This window comes from Salvelinus sp. IW2-2015, unplaced genomic scaffold (genome assembly GCF_002910315.2).
Source record: "Salvelinus sp. IW2-2015 unplaced genomic scaffold, ASM291031v2 Un_scaffold1046, whole genome shotgun sequence".
In the NCBI taxonomy this organism is placed as follows: domain Eukaryota; kingdom Metazoa; phylum Chordata; class Actinopteri; order Salmoniformes; family Salmonidae; genus Salvelinus; species Salvelinus sp. IW2-2015.
The window spans coordinates 126,534-147,731 of NW_019942701.1; the positions used below are offsets into that span (position 1 = coordinate 126,534).

Sequence of the window (21,198 nt, forward strand, 5' to 3'; positions counted from 1 at the left end):
AATGTTGTCACCATGTAGTAGAGTAAAAGTGACTATGCATAGATAAGCAACAAGAAGGAGGGGGGGCAATGCAAAAAGTCCTGTAACCATTTATTAGCTGTCAGGAGTCTCCTAATGGCTTGGGGTAGAAGCCTGTTACAGAAAAGTATTTTGACCTAAGACCTTGGCGCTCCCCGGTACCGCTTGCCGGCGGTAGCAGAGATAACAAGCTATGACTGGGGTGACTGGAGTCCTTAAATAGGCTAAAATACCCAATCAAAACGGAAAGCTCTTGAACTTGGAATAGTCAGGCCCTAAAATCAATTATGGTATATTGTATAGATAATAGAACAAAAATGAACCAAACCGTTTAAGAGACCTGATTTTATTTCGTTTATAAATACTTTGCACAAATGACACACTTATCCACCTCGTCTCTTCTTTTAGGACGTGCCTTGTTGATATGTTGTTATTAAGAAGGCAGAGCAGTGGTTTTTTATTATGGACATACTTCTCCCATCCTTACCTCTGTTGTATCAATATGTCTTTGACCATGACAGTTTACAATCCAGGGTTTACTCTCCAAAGCAGTATAGTCAAAACTCAACTGATCAATTTCCAAATATTTATTGGCGAGATTTAGTGAAGTTTAGGTTTAGTGAATGATTTGTCCAAAATACAATGCTTTTAGTTTTAGAAATATTCTTTAGAACTAAACCTTTTCCTCCACCACTCTGAAAACTAACTCAACTCTTTGTTATAGTGTTGCAGTCATTTCATCGCTGTAGTAGCTGACATGTAAATTGTTGAGGTCTCCGCATACAAGACACTCCTGGCTTTACTCAAGCCCAGTGGCAATTCATTAGTAAAATTGCAAAAAATTAGAGAGTGCCCCTGGAGAATTCCTGATTCTAACCTGGATTATTGTGAGAGGCTTCCATAAAGAACACCCTCTGTGTTGCTGGTAGACAAGAACTTCTTTATCCACATTACAGCAGGGGGTGTAAAGCCATAACACTAATGTTTTGCCAGCAGAAGACTATGATCCGATAATGTCAAAAGCTGGCATGAAAGTCCCTAACAAGACAGCACCCATGATATTTTTATTCAACCAATTTTTCTCAAGCCAATCATCAGTCATTTGTGTAATGCTGTGCTGTTGCATGTCGTTCTTCCTATACAGCATGCTGAAATTTGTTTGTGCATTTAGGTCTATAAAATAGGTATTGTATCTGGTCAAACAACAATTTTTTTTCCAGAAGTTTACTAAGGGTTGGTAATAGGCTGATTGGTCGGCTATTTGAGCCGACCTATTTTGGGCTTTAGCAATTCCTTAGGTAGCGAATGACTTTGCTTCCCTCCAGCCGGGCGCACATGTTCTATAGGCTTAAATTTTAACATTTGCAAATAGGAAGTGGCAATATCGTCCGCTATATCTTCAGTAATTTTCCATCAAGTCTTCAGACCCCGGTGCTTTTAAATGTTGATAGACAACAATCAATTTTTCTGAAACTCTAACTTTACGGAATATTAAATTACAATGCTTGTCCTTTTATAATTTGGTCAAATATACTTCGATGTGTAGTGTCAGCATTTGTTCCGGCTGTCATCCCTAAGTTTGCTAAATGTTGCCAATGAAAAAAATCTCATAAATAAGTTGGCAATATCAGTGGTTTTGTGATGAATGAAGCCATCTGATCGCAATGAAGATGGAGCTGAGTTTGCCTTTTTCCCAAAAATGTCATTTTAAAGGTGCTCCAAAGCAATTACCACATTAATTTACTTCAGTTTATCATTTGTGTTCAATAAGTGTAGTTTCTTCTTCTTTTTATTAATTTAGCCACATGATTCTCCAAAATTCCACATTGTTGTGCAGCCCAGAGACTTAATTTGCCATCCCTTTTCCTTCATCCCCTCAAAACATACATTTTTCAATCCTCAGTCAATCCAAGGGGATTTAACAGTTTTACACATTTTCTTAATGCGTGCATGATTATTAGAACTGGAATAAGCAATTTCGATGAAGGTGTCAAGTGCAACGTGTTTGCTCCTCATTACACACCACGGACCAACAATTATTCCTTTACATCAAAACAAGGATTCACTCAAAACTTATTGTAGACTTCCTTATACACATATTAGCGCAGCCTTAGGAACCTTTGGTTTTCCCTAGATATGGCTACTGTATTGTGATCACACATCCTATGGATTTGGACACTGCCTTTCAAGCAAATTTCTGCAGCATTTAAAAATTGATCAAAGTACATGTTGATGATTTCATCATGCTAGACCACTTGAATTACCGCCCACATTTTGCTTCAAGTATACACCTTATTCTAAAATGAATTAATAAGCCCCCCCCCCCCCCCCCCCCCCCCCCCCCCCCCCCCTCATCAATCTAAACAAAATACCCCGTAAAGAAAAGCCAATGTTCGCTTAGAATGTTAGAAATGTTCGCTGACAGACTTGTCTATACTTTTTTGAGCATATTGCTTGTGGTGTGTCTTTATGGTATGAGAAGTTCCAATAATCAAATTACATTGTGCACTCTAAAAATTAGGGGTTCAACAAGGTTCTTCTAAGATTCTTAAAGTTCTTTTAAGAACCGTAGGGTTCTTGCACTGAAAAATGGCCCCCAAAAGGTTCCAAGAAACCCCATAGGAGGTGGTTCACAGAGGACATCCTATTTGGTGGGGTTCCTTCTGTAACCTAACTGCCCAACTGAAAACATTTGATTTGAAAGGACAGCTGGTTCAGCACTTAACTGAAAAATTTAAAGTTGTCCTCAATTAAGTAAGGTTTTCCCTTGTATGACCTAAATGTAAAAAGTTTTATGATGATAACACCTTTCATATTTGTGCAAATCTTTCTGAAACAGAAAATGGGCACAATTCAAAGATATCAATCAACAAAGAGGAAAATATGTAGCTATAAGAATATGTTGAAGGCTAGCTGTACTGGGTGCAGATGACCGAAGCTGATCACTTTTGTGTCTGTGTCTGCAGGTATACAAAGTATGTTATGCAGATCCGATATTTACCATCGTCCTCCCTTACCTCTTCAATGAATATCCCATAACCTCTAACATTATGGACAAGGTATGTTAAACCATTATCAAAAGTTTTTCATTCACATTCAGCACAAAAACCAAGGTAGAATACTGTCGTGTGCATGTTTTGTTAATCATCTGTATAATTACTATTTTTTGGGATTCACAGACCTTTACCCTCCCTACATCTCTGATGAATATAACAGGAAATCCTGTTTGTTCACCATGCACCTGCAAAACATTCTGGCTATGGATACGGAGGAAACAACACATTAACATCAACATGAAATAGATATATCCATTGACTTGGGGTTCTCTGGGATTTTACCTCATATTTAGATTGTTTTATATTCTCCTTTCCCACTGAAATCATACACTGCTGAATCACGGCGGCCTTAATGTGTAGATTTCCTTTTGTATTTCATGATTTTCTTCATTCCTTGGTCGAGTTTGTTTGTTTGTATTTATTGTTTGTCCCTTGTCGGATTATAGGCCTAAGTAAGTCCTTTGATGTACCCTCTTATTTCAATGCATGTGTAGGATTTATCTGGCATAGTTTACCATTCCCATTCAGCTGTTTTATGCTCTGTTACTTTCACATTGATACGGATTTGAAGTGGGCCTTGAATAGTGTTCATATCCATCTATTTCAGTTGCACTGTATGTCCCGTTCCACAAGTAGGCCAAATATATCAATTAGCCAATTGATAGTAGGGTTGCTTAGTATATTGGTACTCCATTCCACAGACCTTTAAACCCAATATAACCTAATTGCAGTGATAAATTCATGTCTGGGGGCAATTAGTTTGTTTTGCTGTTCTCCAAATAGTATTTTAGAGTTTTTAAAATTGTGTAGAAAACAGTAAATTGAGCTTTCAACTTGTGATGTAAACTACACACCCCACTTTGCATACCCTATGTTACTGAACTCGACGCCACCCCCACTCACACCACTTCCTGAAGCTATGGCTACGATATTACTACACGCAACAGACCAAAACTGAACACAACCTTGCATATATTACATTAGCAGTAGAGAAAGAGCAGGCACCAGCCGCCAGGGAAAGAGAAGGGCAGAAGCTATGTTTTGTCATCTTTGTTCCCCCTCCACCACATTTTCAAACCCTGAAGAGTTTAAAGTTAATCTCCTGCAATTCGCACATTTTGACGTGGAGCGCAAGAAAATGTTGCAATAGCTGGGCTATTAATTTAAGTTTTACAGTAATATTGTTTTTGAGAACTGTACTGTTACTTTGATTAACGTTAACGGATCCCAAGTTGAAAACACACCACTCAGAGGAGCCCAAATAATTGTCAAAACTCCAGTCACCCAATCATAGTCTAGGACCAAAAGGCCCTTAACAGCTTATACCCCAAGCCCATAAAAACTACTTAATCAAATGCCACCCAGACTATTTACATCGACACCCCCTCCCCTTTACAAATTACTTTGACTAATCTGTACCCCGCACATTTACCCGGTACCAGACCCCTGTATTTAGCCTCGCTATTTTAATACATTCTTGTGTTACATTTTTGATTGATTCGATTTTTAAAATGTTCGTTTATTTAGTAACTGCATGATTGATCAAGAGGCTTGTAAGTAAGCATTTCACTGTAAGGTGAAATACCTGTGTATTCTGTCATGACAAATACATTTGAGTTGATTTGAAGATGCACATTTTCTTATGCAGATTTTAGAATATTCTTAATTTAACTCTTATTGGATGGAAACCGTGTGTGTGGCCCTTTTTTAGCACACTTATGTCTATAAATTATTGAGCATATTGGCTTTGGTGGTACTTTCTGGTAGTGAGAAGTTTCCATCATTCCAAATGACATTGTAGTGCAGTTTCTCCCATGACTTTCCTGTAGCCTAACAAACTAACACTTGAGAAACTTTTTGTCACAGTAGTGTACAGTACAAATCACAATGCAAAATTGTTGCATTACATATCTTTTATATTATCATTTGAGTCTTTGTGAAACAACACGTATAGCTTCAAAATATGTTTACAATTACAGTATCATCAAAAACGGTTGCCCTAAAGTTAATTAAAACTTTCAATTATAATGAAAGTCTTTATAAATGACTCAACCTCATACATTGGCTACATTGACTAATTTGGCCTACTTGTGGAACGGGACATACAGTGCAACATGAAATAGATGGATAATGAACACTATCAAGGCCCACTTCAAATACCGACATCAATGTGAAAGTAACCAGAGCATAAAACAGCTGAATGGGAATGTAAACTATGCCAGATAAATCCTACACATGCATTGAAATAAGAGGCATACATCAAAGGACTTACTTAGGCCTATAATCGACAAGGACAAACAATAAATACAAACAAACAAACTCGACCAAGGAATGAAGAAAATCATGAAATACAAAAGGAAAATCTACACATTAAGGCCGCACCCGTGATTCAGCAGTGTATGATTTCAGTGGGAAAGGAGAATAAAACAATCTAAATATGAGGTAAAATCCCAGCAGAACCCCAAGTCCAATGGATATATCCTCTTTCATGTTGATGTTAATGTGTTGTTCTCCGTATCCATAGCCAGAATGATTTTGCAGTGCATGGTGAACAAACAGGTTTCCTGTTATATTCATCAGAGATGTAGGGAGGGTAAAGTCTGTGAATCCCCAAAAAATAGTAATTATACAGATGATTAACAAAACATGCACACGACAGTATTCATACCTTGGTTTTTGTGCTGAATGTGAATGAAAAAAACTTTTGATAATGGTTTACATACCTTGTCCATAATGTAGAGGCCTATGGGATATTCATTGAAGAGGTAAGGGAGGACGATGGTAAATATGATCTGCATAACATACCTTTTGTATACCTGCAGACACAGACACAAAAGTGATCAGTTCGGTCATCTGCACCCAGTACAGCTAGCCTTCAACATATTCTTATAGCCTACATATTCTTACCTCTTTGTTGATTGATATCCATTGAATTGTGCCCATTTTCTGTTTCAGAAAGATTTGCACAAATATGAAAAGGTGTTATCATCATAAAACAATTTTACATTTAGATCATACAAGGGACAAACCTTACCTTAAATTGAGGACAACTTTACATTTTTCAGTTAAGTGCCTGAACCAGCTGTCCTTTCAAATCCAAATGTTTCAGTTGGGCAGTTAGGTTCCAGCAAGAACCCCCACCAACTAAGGATGTTCCTCTGTGAACCCCACCTCCTATGGGGTTCTTGGAACCTTTTGGGGGCCATTTTCAGTGCCAAGAACCCTACGGTTCTTAAAAGAACTTTAAGAATCTTAGAAGAACCCTTGTTGAACCCCTAATTTTTAGAGTGCACAATGTAATTTGAATATTGGAACCTTCTCATTACCATAAAGACACACCACAAGCCAATATGCTCAAAAAATGTATAGACAAGTCTGTCAGCGAACATTTCTAACATTTCTAGCGAACATTGCTTTTTCTTTACGGGGTATTTTGTTTAGATTGATGAGGGGGGGGGGGGGGGGGGGGGGGCTATTTAATTCATTTTAGAATAAGCTGTAACTGAACAAAATGTGGGGGTAATCAAGTGGTCTAGATGAATGAAATCATCAACATGTATTGATCACATCTTTACAATGCTGCAGAAAATTTGCTTGAAAGCAGTGTCCAAATCCATAGGATGTTAGTGATCACAATACAGTAGCCATATCTAGGGAAACCAAAGTTCCTAAGGCTGGACCTAATATAGTGTATAAGAAGGTCATACAATAAGTTTTGTAGTGAATCCTATGTTATTTGATGTAAAGAATATCTGTTTGGTCCGTGGTGTGTAATGAGGAGCAAACACGTTGCACTTGACACACTTCATGAAATTGCTTATTCCAGTTACTAATAATCATGCACCATTAAGAAAATGACTGTAAAACTGTTAAATCCCCTTGGATTGATGAGGAATTGAAAAACGTATGTTTGAGAGGGATGAGGCAAAAGGAATGGCAAATAAGTCTCTGGCTGCACAACCAATTTGGCAATTTGAGAAATCATGTGACTAAACTTAATAAAAAGAAGAAGAAACTACACTATGAAACAAAGATAAATGAAGTAAATAATGATGGTAAATATGCTTTGGAGCACCTTAAATGACATTTTGGGAAAAAAGGCAAACTCAGCTCCATCATTCATTGGATCAGATGGCTCATTCATCACAAAACCAACTGATATTGCCAACTACTTTAATGATTTTTTCATTGGCAACATTAGCAAACTTAGGGATGACATGCCAGCAACAAATGCTGACACTACACATCGAAGTATATTTGACCAAATTATAAAAGACAAGCATTGTAATTTAGAATTCCGTAAAGTTAGAGTTCAGAAAAAATGATTGTTGTCTATCAACATTTAAAAGCCACCGGGGTCTGACAACTTGGATGGAAAATTACTGAGGATAATAGCGGACGATATTGCCACTCCTATTTGCCAAATGTTAAATTTAAGCCTACTAGAAAGCATGTGCGCCCAGGCTTGGAGGGAAGCAAAAGTCATTCCGCTACCTAAGAATGCTAAAGCCCAAATAGGTCGGCTCAAATAGCCGACCAATCAGCCTATTACCAACCCTTAGTAAACTTCTGGAAAAAATTGTGTTTGACCAGATACAATACTATTTTATAGTAAACTAATGCACAACAGAATTTCAGCAGGCTTATAGAGAAGAACACTCAACAAGCACAGCACTTACACAAATGACTGATGATTGGCTGAGAGAAATTGGTGATAAAAATATCATGGGTGCTGTCTTGTTAGACTTCAGTGCAGCTTTTGACATTATCGATCATAGTCTTCTGCTGGCAAAACTTATGTGTTATGGCTTTACACCCCCTGCTGTAATGTGGATAAAGAGTTACTTGTCTACCAGAACACAGAGGGTGTTCTTTAATGGAAGCCTCTCAAACATAATCCAGGTAGAATCAGGAATTCTCCAGGGCAGCTCTCTAATTTTTTCAATCTTTACTAATGAATTGCCACTGGCTTTGAGTAAAGCCAGAGTGTCTATGTATGCGGATGACTCAACACTTTACATGTCAGCTACTACAGCGACTGAAATGACTGCAACACTTAACAAAGAGTTGCAGTTAGTTTCAGAGTGGGTGGCAAGGAAAAAGTTAGTTCTAAATATTTCTAAAACTAAAAGCATTGTATTTTGGACAAATCATTCACTAAACCCTAAACCTCAACTAAATCTCGCAATAAATAATGTGGAAATTGATCAAGTTGAGTTGACTATACTGCTTGGAGTAACCCTGGATTGTAAACTGTCATGGTCAAAACATATTGATACAACAGTAGGTAGGATGGGGAGAAGTATGTCCATAATAAAGCACTGCTCTGCCTTCTTAATAACAACACTATCAACAAGGCACGTCCTAAAGAGAGGAACGAGGTGGATAAGTGTGTCATTGTAGCAAAGTATTTATAAACTAAAAATCAGGTCTCTTAAACGGTTTGTTCATTTTTGTTCTATTATCTATACAATATACCATAATTGATTTTAGGCCTTGACTATTCCCAAGTTCAAGGAGCTTTCCGTTTTGATTGGGTTATTTTGCCTATTTAAGACTCCAGTCACCCCAGTCATAGACTGTTATCTCTGCTACCGCACGGCAAGCGGTACCGGAGCGCCAAGTCTAGGTCCAAAATACTTTGTAACAGCTTCTACCCCCAAGCCATTAGACTCCTGAACAGCTAATAAAATGGCTACCCAGACTATTTGCATTGCCCCCCCCCCCTCTCTGTTTATTATCTATGCATAGTCACTTTAACTCTACCTACATGTACAAATTACATAAATTACCTTGACTAACCGGTGCCCCCGCACGTTGACTCTGTACCGGTAGCCTCGCTATTTGTATTTTACTGCTGTGCTTTAATTATCTGTTACTTTTATTTATATATATAATTTTATTTTTTTACTTATTTTCTTAGGTGACACTTATTATTTTTTTAACTGCATTGTTGGTTAAGGGCTTGTAAGTACGCATATTTCTGTAAGGTCTACACCTGTTGTATTCGGCACATGTGACAAATACAATTTTATTTGATATAATGCTTTTTATACTGTATCAATATTTGGTGCTTCCACCACCATTCCCAGAATAATTAATTTTACAGACACAAAATGGAACAAACAAATTATCTGTCAGAATTTATGAAATCTGGACATTACGATGTGTGTTGCTATTTGCAAAAAAGATCCATTTGCATGTATTTCTTTTGTAGGTTACTTTGCTTATTTCATATCATATGAAATCTATTTGTTAAATTGCTTGGTAGAGTTATTCTTCATCTTTTATTTACATGAAGTCTTCTGTCTGTTTATTTCAGTGTCCAGCACTGGGACCCCTGTGTTTGTGGAGAAGGGACAGGATGTTCGTCTGGATGTCCAGGAATATATGACAGTTAAAGAGAACCTGAAAAGGTTGAATAGTTTTAAGTGGACGTTTAACAGATCAGACAATGTAGTAACATACGTCCATGAATTCGAGCCAGAAGTCACCATTAAATACCAAGGCAGGGCTGAGTTTATTGAGGGAAACTTCTCTCTTCTGCTGAAGAACCTAACTGAAGGAGACAGTGGATGTTATACTGCAGCAGTGAGTGCGCAAAGAAACAAAGATGTTGCAAAGTACCAGATATCAGTTCAAGGTAGGTTTCTTCTTCTCTCTGTTTTTCTGTACAGTGACAGCTATTAGGATAATCTGTTTAATTCAGTCTGTGAAGTTAACCATGTTGGTCTACTTGTTTTCAGAGAGAGTTGAGCCTCCAGTCCTGACAGTGGACTCTGTCTCCTCCATCAATGCCACCTGTAATGTGACTGTGACCTGCAGAGGTCAGAACACCTCTGTCACCTCCAGCTGTAACAGCAGCACCTGTTCTCAGGTGGGAGGAGAGAGTAGAGGGGCTGAGACCTCCACTGTCCCCCTGCTCTCTGTCTATGTGGCAGGGGGTTCCATCATCTGTAACCACAGCAACCAGGTCAGCTGGGCCAGTGACACCAAGGAAACTATTTGTGTATCTAAATCTGGTAAGACATGAACCCGTGCATGCATGCACACACACATACACTAGACTAGATTAGGTGTTATATGCTATGTTGACTTCGATTTTGATTTTGCTGTATTACCAGGACCAGAGTGGAAGGACCACTACACTGTCATGATACTTGTCATCATCATCATCATTTTAGTTGGATTAGGGGCCGCTGCCGTGATTTGTTGGCTAAAGCAAAGTAAAAGTAAGCTCACTGTTTCTGCTGCAGGATCACTCTTAGTACACTCACTTCATTATCGTAAGAAAACTATTGTGAATACTGTAGGCTGTAATGATTTCACATTATTTATATATACTCATATCAACTCTGAAGATCTAACTTTTAAATGTTTATGTGGTTGATTTCTAGGGGGCAAAGAGGATATTATAAACACAGATTATGCTACAGTTGGGGTAAGATATTAAACATCACTGATACTGAGTCACTGTTGATAAAAACATTTACCAATGTTGTTAGTGGAAGATCATTCATTTGGAATTTAGGTTAAATAATATTAATTTCATGCTTCTATTGTAGAGCATTGACCAGCCACATCGACTGATCTGATCCCTTCTATTATACCTGGGTCATAAATTCATCCTGGAGTTGTTAATACATTTTTATTCTCCAGATTCAAGCAGGTGGTGAAGAGCAGGCATCTCCAGGTCCAACAACACCCACCATCTATAGTATGGTGGGACTACCCCAACCCCAGCCTGTGAACAACCAGCCTTTGCCTGTGGACCTCCCCATGACTACCATGACCTCCACGCCGGAGAGTTTATATGCTATGGTGGGGAAAAAGACTAGCAAACAATAATCAGGAATTTTATGCCCGGGATTCTATTCAATCACACTTTGTTGGCTATGCAACTTTTAGCGTCGATGTCCGCTCCCCGCAGAAATGGAATTAACATAATACAAAAACTTTTTTTTGCTTTGTCTCCATCCACCGTCGATTATTGTCCTATCTGGGGTGAAAGGTGGCAGAGCAACAGCAGTGTTTGTCAGACCATGAGACATCCCGAAAATCGGTCTTCTCACAAAAAATTTCTGTAGTGTCCGACCCCACAAGCATCACGGGACTCGTCTGAAGTCGGTACTGTTGATCTGCCAACTTCTATCTGTAGCGTCCAATCAGTTTGGGCTACATACTACTATTATATGACCCCTCTAAGGTGAGTCTCTTACAAACATTTACATGTCGGTTGTGTTGCTCTAGGATGCCCAGAAGCCTCAACACTCATCTGAAGGTAGCCCGGTACCATTTATTTATTTTTTTAATGAATGGAAGTATACACTGAGGTTGGAGTTTAGCACATAGGACGCACCGATTGGTGCCACCTCGTTAGTAATTCTGTGTAACACCGGTGCCGGTTGCCGTCTCGTTAGTGGGAAGGTGTTTCACCTATGCTGGCCCATGTACTATTTAAGAGTGGCTGGCCCAGTGCTCCATTTGTCATGATAGATGTGGAGGGTTAACACCTTCAGTTGACGCGCCCTGTTTTGATTTCTAGATAAACAATATTTTACCTGATTTTGTTTTGCTTCCCGGCTTAAAGTTTGGTGTGGGCTTTTCTTTTGTTAGCCTCTTAGTGGGTGAATTTAGTGGGTGCTCATGGGGTGCCTTTTAGGTCCCAGTTGTTGTTGCTATGCAACTTTCAGTGGACACCCCAATGAGTGTCTTTTAGAACCCCTCCTTGGTTGTTGGTCAGTGACTCTGTTCGTTCTGTTTGAGTGACATTTTTTGTTTTCTTACTGAAAAACGTAACAAAAAATGGGGGCTTGTCTGGGATTTTCTTTCCCCTGAGTATGGTAGTCGCTCTAGTCACCTACTCTGAAGCTCTGCTGTGCCCAGATAATTGAGTGTTCAAAATACACTTTTGTGGTAGGGTGTCTGTCACTGACATTCACCCTGAGGGTTTATAAGATTGGTGTAAACATTTAGAAAGTTGCATAAAAACACAGGCTAATAAAATTAAAATAAAGCCATGGACTTTAAGTTGGAAGCATTTGTGCAAATACTAGATAAATGTACAGAGGTCAATCTGCTCATCATCTCATAGCATTATGACATCAAGGTGGCATCTGGTGATCCAAAAGCAGTAGATAAAGAGTTGATCATTACTGCTTTGGTAGAGGAGGAAATCCTTCTGGAGATGGAGGATGATGAAAAGGGTCCTACAGATGGTAGACTACACCCCAGAGAGGGAGGATGATGAAAAGGGTCCTACAGATGGTAGACTACACCCCAGAGAGGGGGGGATGATGAAAAGGGTCCTACAGATGGTAGACTACACCCAGAGAGGGGGGGATGATGAAAAGGGTCCTACAGATGGTAAGAGTAGCACCGCAGAGAGGGGGATGATGAAAAGGGTCCTACAGATGGCAGAGTACACCCAGAGAGGGAGGATGATGAAAAGGGTCCTACAGATGGTAGAGTACACCGCAGAGAGGGGGGATGATGAAAAGGGTCCCTACAGATGGGTAGACTACACCCCAGAGGGGGATGAATGAAAAGGGTCCTACAGATGAGAGTAACACCCCAGAGAGGGGGGGATGATGAAAAGGGTCTACAGATGGTAGACTACACCCAGAGAGGGGGATGATGAAAAGGGTCATACAGATGGAGAGTACACCCAGAGAGGGAGGATGATGAAAAGGGTCCTACAGATGGTAGACTACACCCAGAGAGGGAGGATGATGAAAAGGGTCCTACAGATGGTAGACTACACCCGCAGAGGGAGGATGATGAAAAGGGTCCTACAGATGGTAGAGTCCACCCAGAGAGAAGATGATGAAAAGGGTCCTACAGATGGTAGACTACACCCAAGAGGGAGGATGATGAAAAGGGTCCTACAGATGGTAGACTACCCCAGAGAGGGAGGAATGATGAAAAGGGTCCTAACAGATGGTAGACTACACCCAGCGAGGGAGGATAATTAAAGGGTCCTACAGATGGTAGACTACACCCCAGAAGAGGGGGATGATGAAAAGGGGTCCTACAGATGGTAGACTACACCGCCAGAGAGGGAGGATGATGAAAAGGGACCTACAGATGGTAGACTACACCCAGAGAGGGAGGATGATGAAAAGGGTCCTACAGATGGTAGACTACACCCAGAGACATGCAACTGAGAGAGGTAGAACTAAAGGCAAAATGGGAACAACTGAAAATCAAGCACAAGGAAAGGGAAAGAGAACGTGAGGAGAGGTTGGAGCAACAGACATTAGTTAGAGCACAGGGAAAGACAAGATTGATCTTGGTCAGAACAACCGACTTGTACCACCATTCATTGATAAAACTGGGGGACAAAAATACAATTTCAGAATGTAGGGGGGACATGTCCCGTCCCCTCCTCCCCAGTGAAAGTTGCACCCCCGCCTATAGGCCTAGTTCGATTCCGGCCCTCGACATTCTCACACAAATAACTTAGTTCCCGATTGACTTTATGTAGTTTACACATTTCAAATGTAGACAGTCCAGGGTTATTTTAACTCTGATCTTGATAATAAATGGCCATACCAGACACTTTAGGATAACATAAATAGGAAACAAATAAAATAATGACAGTTAGTAGGCTACACCAACATTATTCCATTCATACAAAATGTTGGGTAAATTGCCATAGTAGATTTGCCATTTTTAACGAGATGTTTTTATTTATATTGTATGGAATGCTTGTCACATAGATAAATCGTGCTCGTGACTCTGAACGGACTAAGTAGACAATACCAACCAGAGGGTGAACATATCTTGTAAGACTGGTTGCAAGCAGGACTCCGGCATCATCTTTTAGTGAGTGGCAATAATGTGACCAATAATGGTTGCAATTGAGATCAGCTGTGCGGGTGAATTAGTATGTATTGATGGTTTAACGCGACATCAGCTGGCGACAATAAGGATGCAGCCTTTTAGGCAGGATGTCAAAATTGTCTCACCTCAATCCCATTTAGATACATGCTATCCGGGAACCTTGGGCATCCCTACCCCATTGAAGTTGAACTTTAAAATGGTTAGGTAAGGTTTATGGTTAAGGCTAGGTTTAGGCTGTGAACCAACCCATGTTTCATTTTCCATGGAGGCTATCCATTAACACCTTGCAGCTCAACGGAAATTGAAAAATAATCTGAATTAATGGCAGACCGAAGTCCCCACTGGGGATTAAAAAAAAATCAAAAAGTATAAGGAATAACTTTGCGAAATGTAAAGTTTTTATTCCTCAAATGACTTTCATTGAGTAACTGCTGTTTATCAGCCCATTGCCAAGCTAGCTAGCTAACACTTCGGAGGCGATAGCTAGGTATCAGGCGTTCTCATCCTGCTTATCGGCAGTTTAGATGAACAACTAAACAAACTAATTGAAGTTTCAGCAATGTGTCAATTGTGAAGACCAGGACAGTTTTTTTTTTTAAATCAATAATTAGTGAACTTGCTAGCCAGCTAAAGAGATGTAGCAAATATATTTTTTCCTGTTTGTTCTCCGAGACTAAAGTGGGCACCCGATTGCATTTAACTTCATTGCATTGGCTTGGCAGGAGAAAACAGTTCTGCCCGACTCATTTGGAAGCAAGACATTTTAACAACATCTGATGAAAAACAGGAAATGCAGCCAGCTCTGTTCTGTTCAATCTAGGCTTGCTAGCCAGCAAAGTTATTTGTGCATTCTGTTGACTCTGTTTTGCTAGCTAGCTGCAAGCTGTGTCTGTTTACCTTGCTAATGTTAGCTAACTTTATCTTGCCACTTTCCCTTCCCTATTGTGTTGCACCAACATTGGGGTTGGTGTTACTAGATCAAATTAGAGGCTGTTATTCTACTCTTACTGTAAACTTGACCAAGCTTAAAAATGTGAAACTGTTAACCAAATAATTGCACATTAATAAAAGGTAGTTGTGGCTTCAACAACTTGAACCAGCAATGGAATTTGAGCACTGAGGTTTATTTCTCTGCCTGTTCCAAGTTGAAGGACATCCCACCCTCCACTGCTACACCTGGCTATCAGCGGAGCTTTGTCTGTCAGCGAAACAGTTCAATCATCCTCATTTACTGCCTTAAAAAAAACATAAGCTGATATGGCTGACTTGCTTAAATAAATGTGGTTTCTAATGACAATTGAGATGTACAAACTATGGCATAAGGGGACGACAAGCGGATGAGGCAATCCGTAATTTCGATTAAGACATTAATGAGCGAGCTAGGACGGACGTAGTCAGTATGACTATTAGTTTAGCACTTTTGAAATGTACAGTGACAGAGTTCAGAACATGGGCCGTTCTAACAGTGTTCTCCCTGTACACCAAGTCAGAACCGTAGGATAAATAAAGCAGACAATGGAAAGCTCTTACAATATTCGATGATTACATTTCTCTAAAACAGGTTATAGGCTACATGTGCACCACCAAGTTAGAACAGTAGGCAAATTTAAGAGGGGTAAAAAAGGTGAGGCACATGGCCTACTAACATACACTTAGTATTACTTTCTGAGCTACAGTATACAGTTGAAGTCGGAAGTTTACATACACTTAGGTTGGAGTCATAAAAATGTTTTTCAACCACTCCACAAATTTCTTGTTAACAAACTATAGTTTTGGCAAGTCGCTTAGGACATCTACTTTGTGCATGACACAAGTCATTTTTCCAAGACAGATTAATTCACTGTATCACAATTCCAGTGGGTCAGAAGTTTACATACACTAAGTTGACAGTGCATTTAAACAGCTTGGAAAATTCCAGAACATGATGTCATGGCTTTAGACGCTTCTGATAGGCTCATTGACATCATTTGAGTAAATTGGAGGTGTACCTGTGGATGTATTTCAAGGCCTACCCTCAAACTCAGTGCCTCTTTGCTTGACATCATGGGAAAATCAAAAGAAAATCAGCCAAAACCTCAGAAAATAAATTGGAGACCTCCGACAAGTCTGGTTCATCCTTGGGAGCAATTTCCAAACACCTGACAGTACCACGTTTATCTGTACAAACAATAGTACGCAAATATAAACACCATGGGACCACGCAGCCGTCATACCGCTCAGGAAGGAGACGTGTTCTGTCTCCTTGAGATGAACGTACTTTGGTGTGAAAAGTGCAAATCAATCCCAGAACAACAGCAAAGGACCTTGTGAAGATGATTGAGGAAACAGGCAGAAAAATATCTATATCCACAGTAAACGAGTACTATATTGACATAACCTGAAAAGCTATGGAAGAAGCCACTGCTCCAAAACCGCCATAAAAAACCCTTACTACGGTTTGCAACTGCACATGGGGACAAAGATTGTACTTTTTGGAGAAATGTCCTCTGGTCTGATGAAACAAAAATAGAACTGTTTGGCCATAATGACCATTGTTATGTTTGGAGGAAAAAGGGGGAGGCTTGCAAGCCGAAGAACACCATCCCAACCCTAAAGCACAGGGGTGGCAGCATCATGTTGTAGGGGTGCTTTGCTGCAGGAGGGACTGGTGCACTTCGCAAAATAGATGGCATCATGAGGGGGAAATTATGTGGATATATTGAAGAAACATCTCAAGACATTAGTCAGGAAGTTAAAGCTTGGTCGCAAATGGGTCTTCCAAATGGACAATGACCCCAAGCATACTTCCAAAGTTGTGGCAAAATGGCTTAAGGACAACAAAGTCAAGGTATTGGAGTGGCCATCACAAGGCCCTGACCTCAATCCTCTCGAAAATTTGTGGGCAGAACTGAAAAAGCAGGTGCGAGCAAGGAGGCCTACAAACCTGACTCAGTTACACCAGCTCTGTCAGAAGGAATGGGCCAAAATTCACCCAACTTATTGTGGGAAGCTTGTGGAAGGCTTCCCAAAACATTAGACCCAAGTTGAACAATTTAAAGGAAATGCTACCAAATACTAATTGAGTGTATGTAAACTTCTGGGAATGTGGGAATGTGATGAAAGAAATAAAAAGCTGAAATAAATCATTCCCTACTATTATTCTGAAATTTCACATTCTTAAAATAAAGTGGTGATCCTAACTGACCTAAGACATCGAATTTTTACTAGGGTTAAATGTCAGGAATTGTGAAAAACTGAGTTTAAATGTATTTGGCTAAGGTGTATGTAAACCTCCGACTTCAACTGTACAAGACGAACTGGCACAGAGAGCCAGGAAATACAGGGATAAATACACTGGGGAAAACAAGCGACACCTGGAGGGGGTGGAGACAATAACGAGAACAGGTGAAACTGATCAGGGTGTGACATTCACATTATTCATGTCCAGCCATGATGCAATAAAGCATGTTTGGTGTATAAGCTTTGTTCCCTTAGCCAGTAACAGACTAAAAACATACTCCACTGAATATTGCTAGTGAGGTTGTTTCCATGAAATGTTGGCTGATGCAGTACACTATTGTTATGTTACTGCATTGTCTTGTTATTGACATGGGGATTTTGCTTCGGTTTATAAATAACTTTAACAATGGCCTGTAAATTCAGGACTAACTTCACCAAGAACATTTAAATGTACCAGGAATTTGACCTGGTGACCTTGTGCTGATATACAGTATATGGATTATAAGAATATTACAAGGGCTCATGTATTCATGTGGCTATATTTTGCAACCCTTCTTCCCACGTTTTTGGCCATGGATGGTGACTTTAACGGAAATTAGATAGGAAGCCATAATTTTACTCCTCAAAGACATGAGAGATCCATCACACCCCCTTCACGACCTCCCTCCACTCAGAGAGCGCTGACAGTTCACAGCTTCTCAGTTCCACCTGCTAGGACAAAGTCATTCCAATGATTTCCTACCCTCTGCTATCAGACTCTATATTGGTAGAGATATGTCTACATGATTCTAGGATATATTCAAAGCGCATTGTATTGGTCACATACACGTATTTAGCCGATGTTATTGCGGGTGTAGCAAAATACTTGTGTTCCTAGCTCCAACAGTGAAGTAGTATCTAGCAATTCACAACAAATCTAAAAGTAAAAAAAAATTGAATAAAGAAATATATAAATATTAGGACGAGCAATGTCGGAGTGGCATTAACTAGAATACAGTATATACATATGAAATTAGTAAAACAGTATGTAAACATTAAAGCGACCAGTGTTCCATTATTAATAAGGATCTGACTTTTCTTTTTCAATTTTCGCCTAAAATGACATACCCAAATCTAACTGCCTGTAGCTCGGGACCTGAAGCAAGGATATGCATATTCTTGATACCATTTGAAAGGAAACACTTTGAAGTTTGTGGAAATGTGAAATTAATGTAGGAGAATAACACATTAGATCTGGTAAAAGATGATATAAAACGCTTTTTTCCCCCCCATCAGCTTTGAAATGCAAGAGAAAGGCCATAATGTATTATTGCAGTTTAGGCGCAATTTAGATTTTGGCAACTAAATGGCAGCAGTGTGTGTGCAAAGTTGCAGATTGATCAAGTTAAGCATTGCAATACTGGACAGTATTTTGTATCACGTCTGCCCAAATGTGCCGAATTGGTCAATTGATACATTTTCAAGTACATTTTGTATTTAACCAGGCAAGTCAGTTCAGAACAAATTCTTATTTACAATGACGGCCTAGGAACAGTGGGTTAACTGCCTTGTTCTGGGGCAGATCAACAGATTTTTACCTTGTCAGCTCAGGGATTCGATCTAGCAACCTTTCGGTTACTAGTCCAACACTCTAACCACTGGGCTACCTGCCGCCCCTACCTGCTGCTCGACCTGCCGTCCCATAACTATAGGGTACATACAAAAATTCTATGGTAATACAAAATGTAAGTTTACACACGCCGAGGAATGTCATACATGATGGATCATTAGCTTATACACAAACTTTCACACATCTAGATGGCTGGGCGTGGTGGGTGTGGAGCCAGAGACAGCAGGGGTTCAAATTGTAGAACCCAGTTTCTACATTTGAATTTAAAAATTGATTTTATCAAACAAAACTATGCTACATTTTATCTCTGGGATCCTCAGGATGACAAATCAGAGCAAGATTACTGGATGTAAGTAGAGGTGACTATCAAACCAGTTGCTGTGATAAAAGTTGTTGCTGTGCACTCTCAAACAATAGCATAGTATTTTTTCACTGTAATAGCTACTGTAAATTGGACAGTGCAGTTAGCTTACATTCCTGTTAATCTTTCTGCTCATATCAGACATGTCTATGTCCTGAAAAATGTTCTTGTTCATTACAATGTCATGCTAATCACATTAGCGCACGTTTTTTATATATATATATATATATATATATATATATATATATATATATATAGTTTTAATTTGTTATTTTATTGTATTTTTTGATAAATTAGCACATGTTAGCTCAACTGTCCTGGTGGAGGGACACCGATCCCATAGAGGTTAGAGTGAACAGTAATTCCATGTCTATGTACATAGGGCAGCAGCCTCTAAAGTGTAGGTTTGAGTAACCGGGAGGTAGCCAGCTTGTAACAGTGACTAAATTCATGGCAGGGTACTGGGGGAGGCCGGCTAGTGATGGCTCTTTAACAGTCTGATGGCCTTGCGATAGAAGCTGTTTTTCAGTCTCTGTCCCAGTATTGATTCACCTGCAGTGACCTCGCCCTCGGTTAGCTGATATATGTTCAACATTAGCCTTGCATGGCCATCCTTCCAAATTGTATCGTGTTGGAGAAATCCAGTATAGGATTCTGGGTTTGAATGGGAGTGTAGGTTTTTGTTCAAACCTTTATCAAGCACACCTAACTAACTAACTGGTTGATGAGCTGATTCACATTAGTTAGGGTGGGTATAATTTGTAAAACATTACAAAAACTTTGTAAATAACAAGGTTGTCAACAAACGCATCCAAAGTTGTATAGCGGCAGAATAAGATACCGGGCAGGGAGTGGGCTATTTCATAAAGTTTTTCACTCACCAGTTTATTCCGAAAAATGTCTGTCCTCACTCTGGTAGCCTATGGACAAACATTAAGAATAAGCTACGTGGTGAGTTGATGCCTTTCGGCAGCTAGTTAGTTAGGTGAATTGATCATGCTACTTATGTGTTGTTTGTTGGCAAAGTTATTGGAACAGTTCCTGTTGGAACATTGCACAAATTATACCGACCCCGTTAGGAGCTACTGGGTTTGGAGCAAGAACCTACAGGGTGTTAGCGCTCCAGGAACAGAGTTGGTCAGCCCTGCGATAGTGATTTGGGATTTGTAAAAAATAAAAAATAAAAGTAGAGGCCAATAAATCATAAAATAATCAGAACCATTTATGCTAATCTGTTATGTTAACTATACGAGCGTTGTAATACACCCATAAATTAAGAAGCAATGAAGTCCACCTGGAACGCTCCCGTCTCAACCTGCAACCTGGAACGCGCCCGCTGTCTAGCAACGGGACCACAAGCTAGCAATGTTAGTCAAGCTAGCCAGCTGGGCCACGAGCTGTCAGAGCTTGCTTCCTATGACGGGCCAGTGTTGCGAACTTAGCGACTTTGTAGTTATATTTCGCGAATATTCAGACCCCTCTAGCGACACATTTTCAAAAAAGAGACTAGCGAAAAATCTAGCGACATTTGGAGACAATGACCTGAAAGCACCTATCGTTCTTACTCTTCTCTACGAGCAGCAAGTGCTGCCGTGGGCCCCACACCGTCCCAAAGCACTCACAGGCTGCCCAGTCCTAGCTCTGCAGTCAGAGCGGGAGATGTTCACCCCTCCTCGTCCAGACTGCAAATGAATCGTGCATGCGGGAAGCCACCGCTGGCTGATTCCGCGCTGGCTTACATTCAGGGCGTGATGTAAATATAATAAAATTAAAAAACTAAGTAACTCCGCCAGAGTGTCTTTGGTCACTTTTGCCGGTCCCAAGCCCGGATAAAGGAGGAGAGTTGAAATTGTGACATTAAATAAAACAAGAATGACAGAATAAAGTTCATTTGTAGTTCTAAACATATTTAGGGTGTTTTTTACTCACTTTTTGTCTCTCCCTCGACGTTATTCTTTTCTGCGTCCATCACAAATACATCACATGGCAAATGAGGTGATGACGTCATTTAGCGACTTTTAGAACAGCCAATAGCTACTTTCCTTACTGAGGAGTTGGCAACACTGTAGCCTATCACAGTGTCGCTGACA

General features: G+C 39.9%; 1 protein-coding gene and 1 long non-coding RNA gene across 3 annotated transcripts in view; one reads left to right on the forward strand and one right to left on the reverse strand.

The window, feature by feature from the left end:
• The window catches only part of LOC112069546 (SLAM family member 9), a 43,500-nt gene extending 30,902 nt beyond the window's left edge, over positions 1-12,598 (forward strand). The window contains exons 2-6 of one of the 2 annotated variants that reach the window (XM_024136884.2): positions 9,397-9,717; positions 9,821-10,096; positions 10,199-10,306; positions 10,472-10,515; positions 10,734-12,598. In XM_024136884.2, coding sequence (XP_023992652.1) covers positions 9,397-9,717; positions 9,821-10,096; positions 10,199-10,306; positions 10,472-10,515; positions 10,734-10,922 — 938 coding nt within the window. In that variant the 3' untranslated portion in view covers positions 10,923-12,598. The remainder of the gene's footprint in view (positions 1-9,396; positions 9,718-9,820; positions 10,097-10,198; positions 10,307-10,471; positions 10,516-10,733) is intronic. The other variant, XM_070438581.1, reaches the window with a different exon arrangement.
• LOC139024121 (uncharacterized) lies at positions 5,120-21,104 on the reverse strand. Its single transcript, XR_011475365.1, has 4 exons — positions 21,038-21,104; positions 5,982-6,020; positions 5,798-5,890; positions 5,120-5,674 (listed from the first exon to the last, which is right to left on the reverse strand). It is a non-coding gene; the product is annotated as an uncharacterized lncRNA (long non-coding RNA).
• Positions 21,105-21,198: the final 94 nt, after the last annotated feature.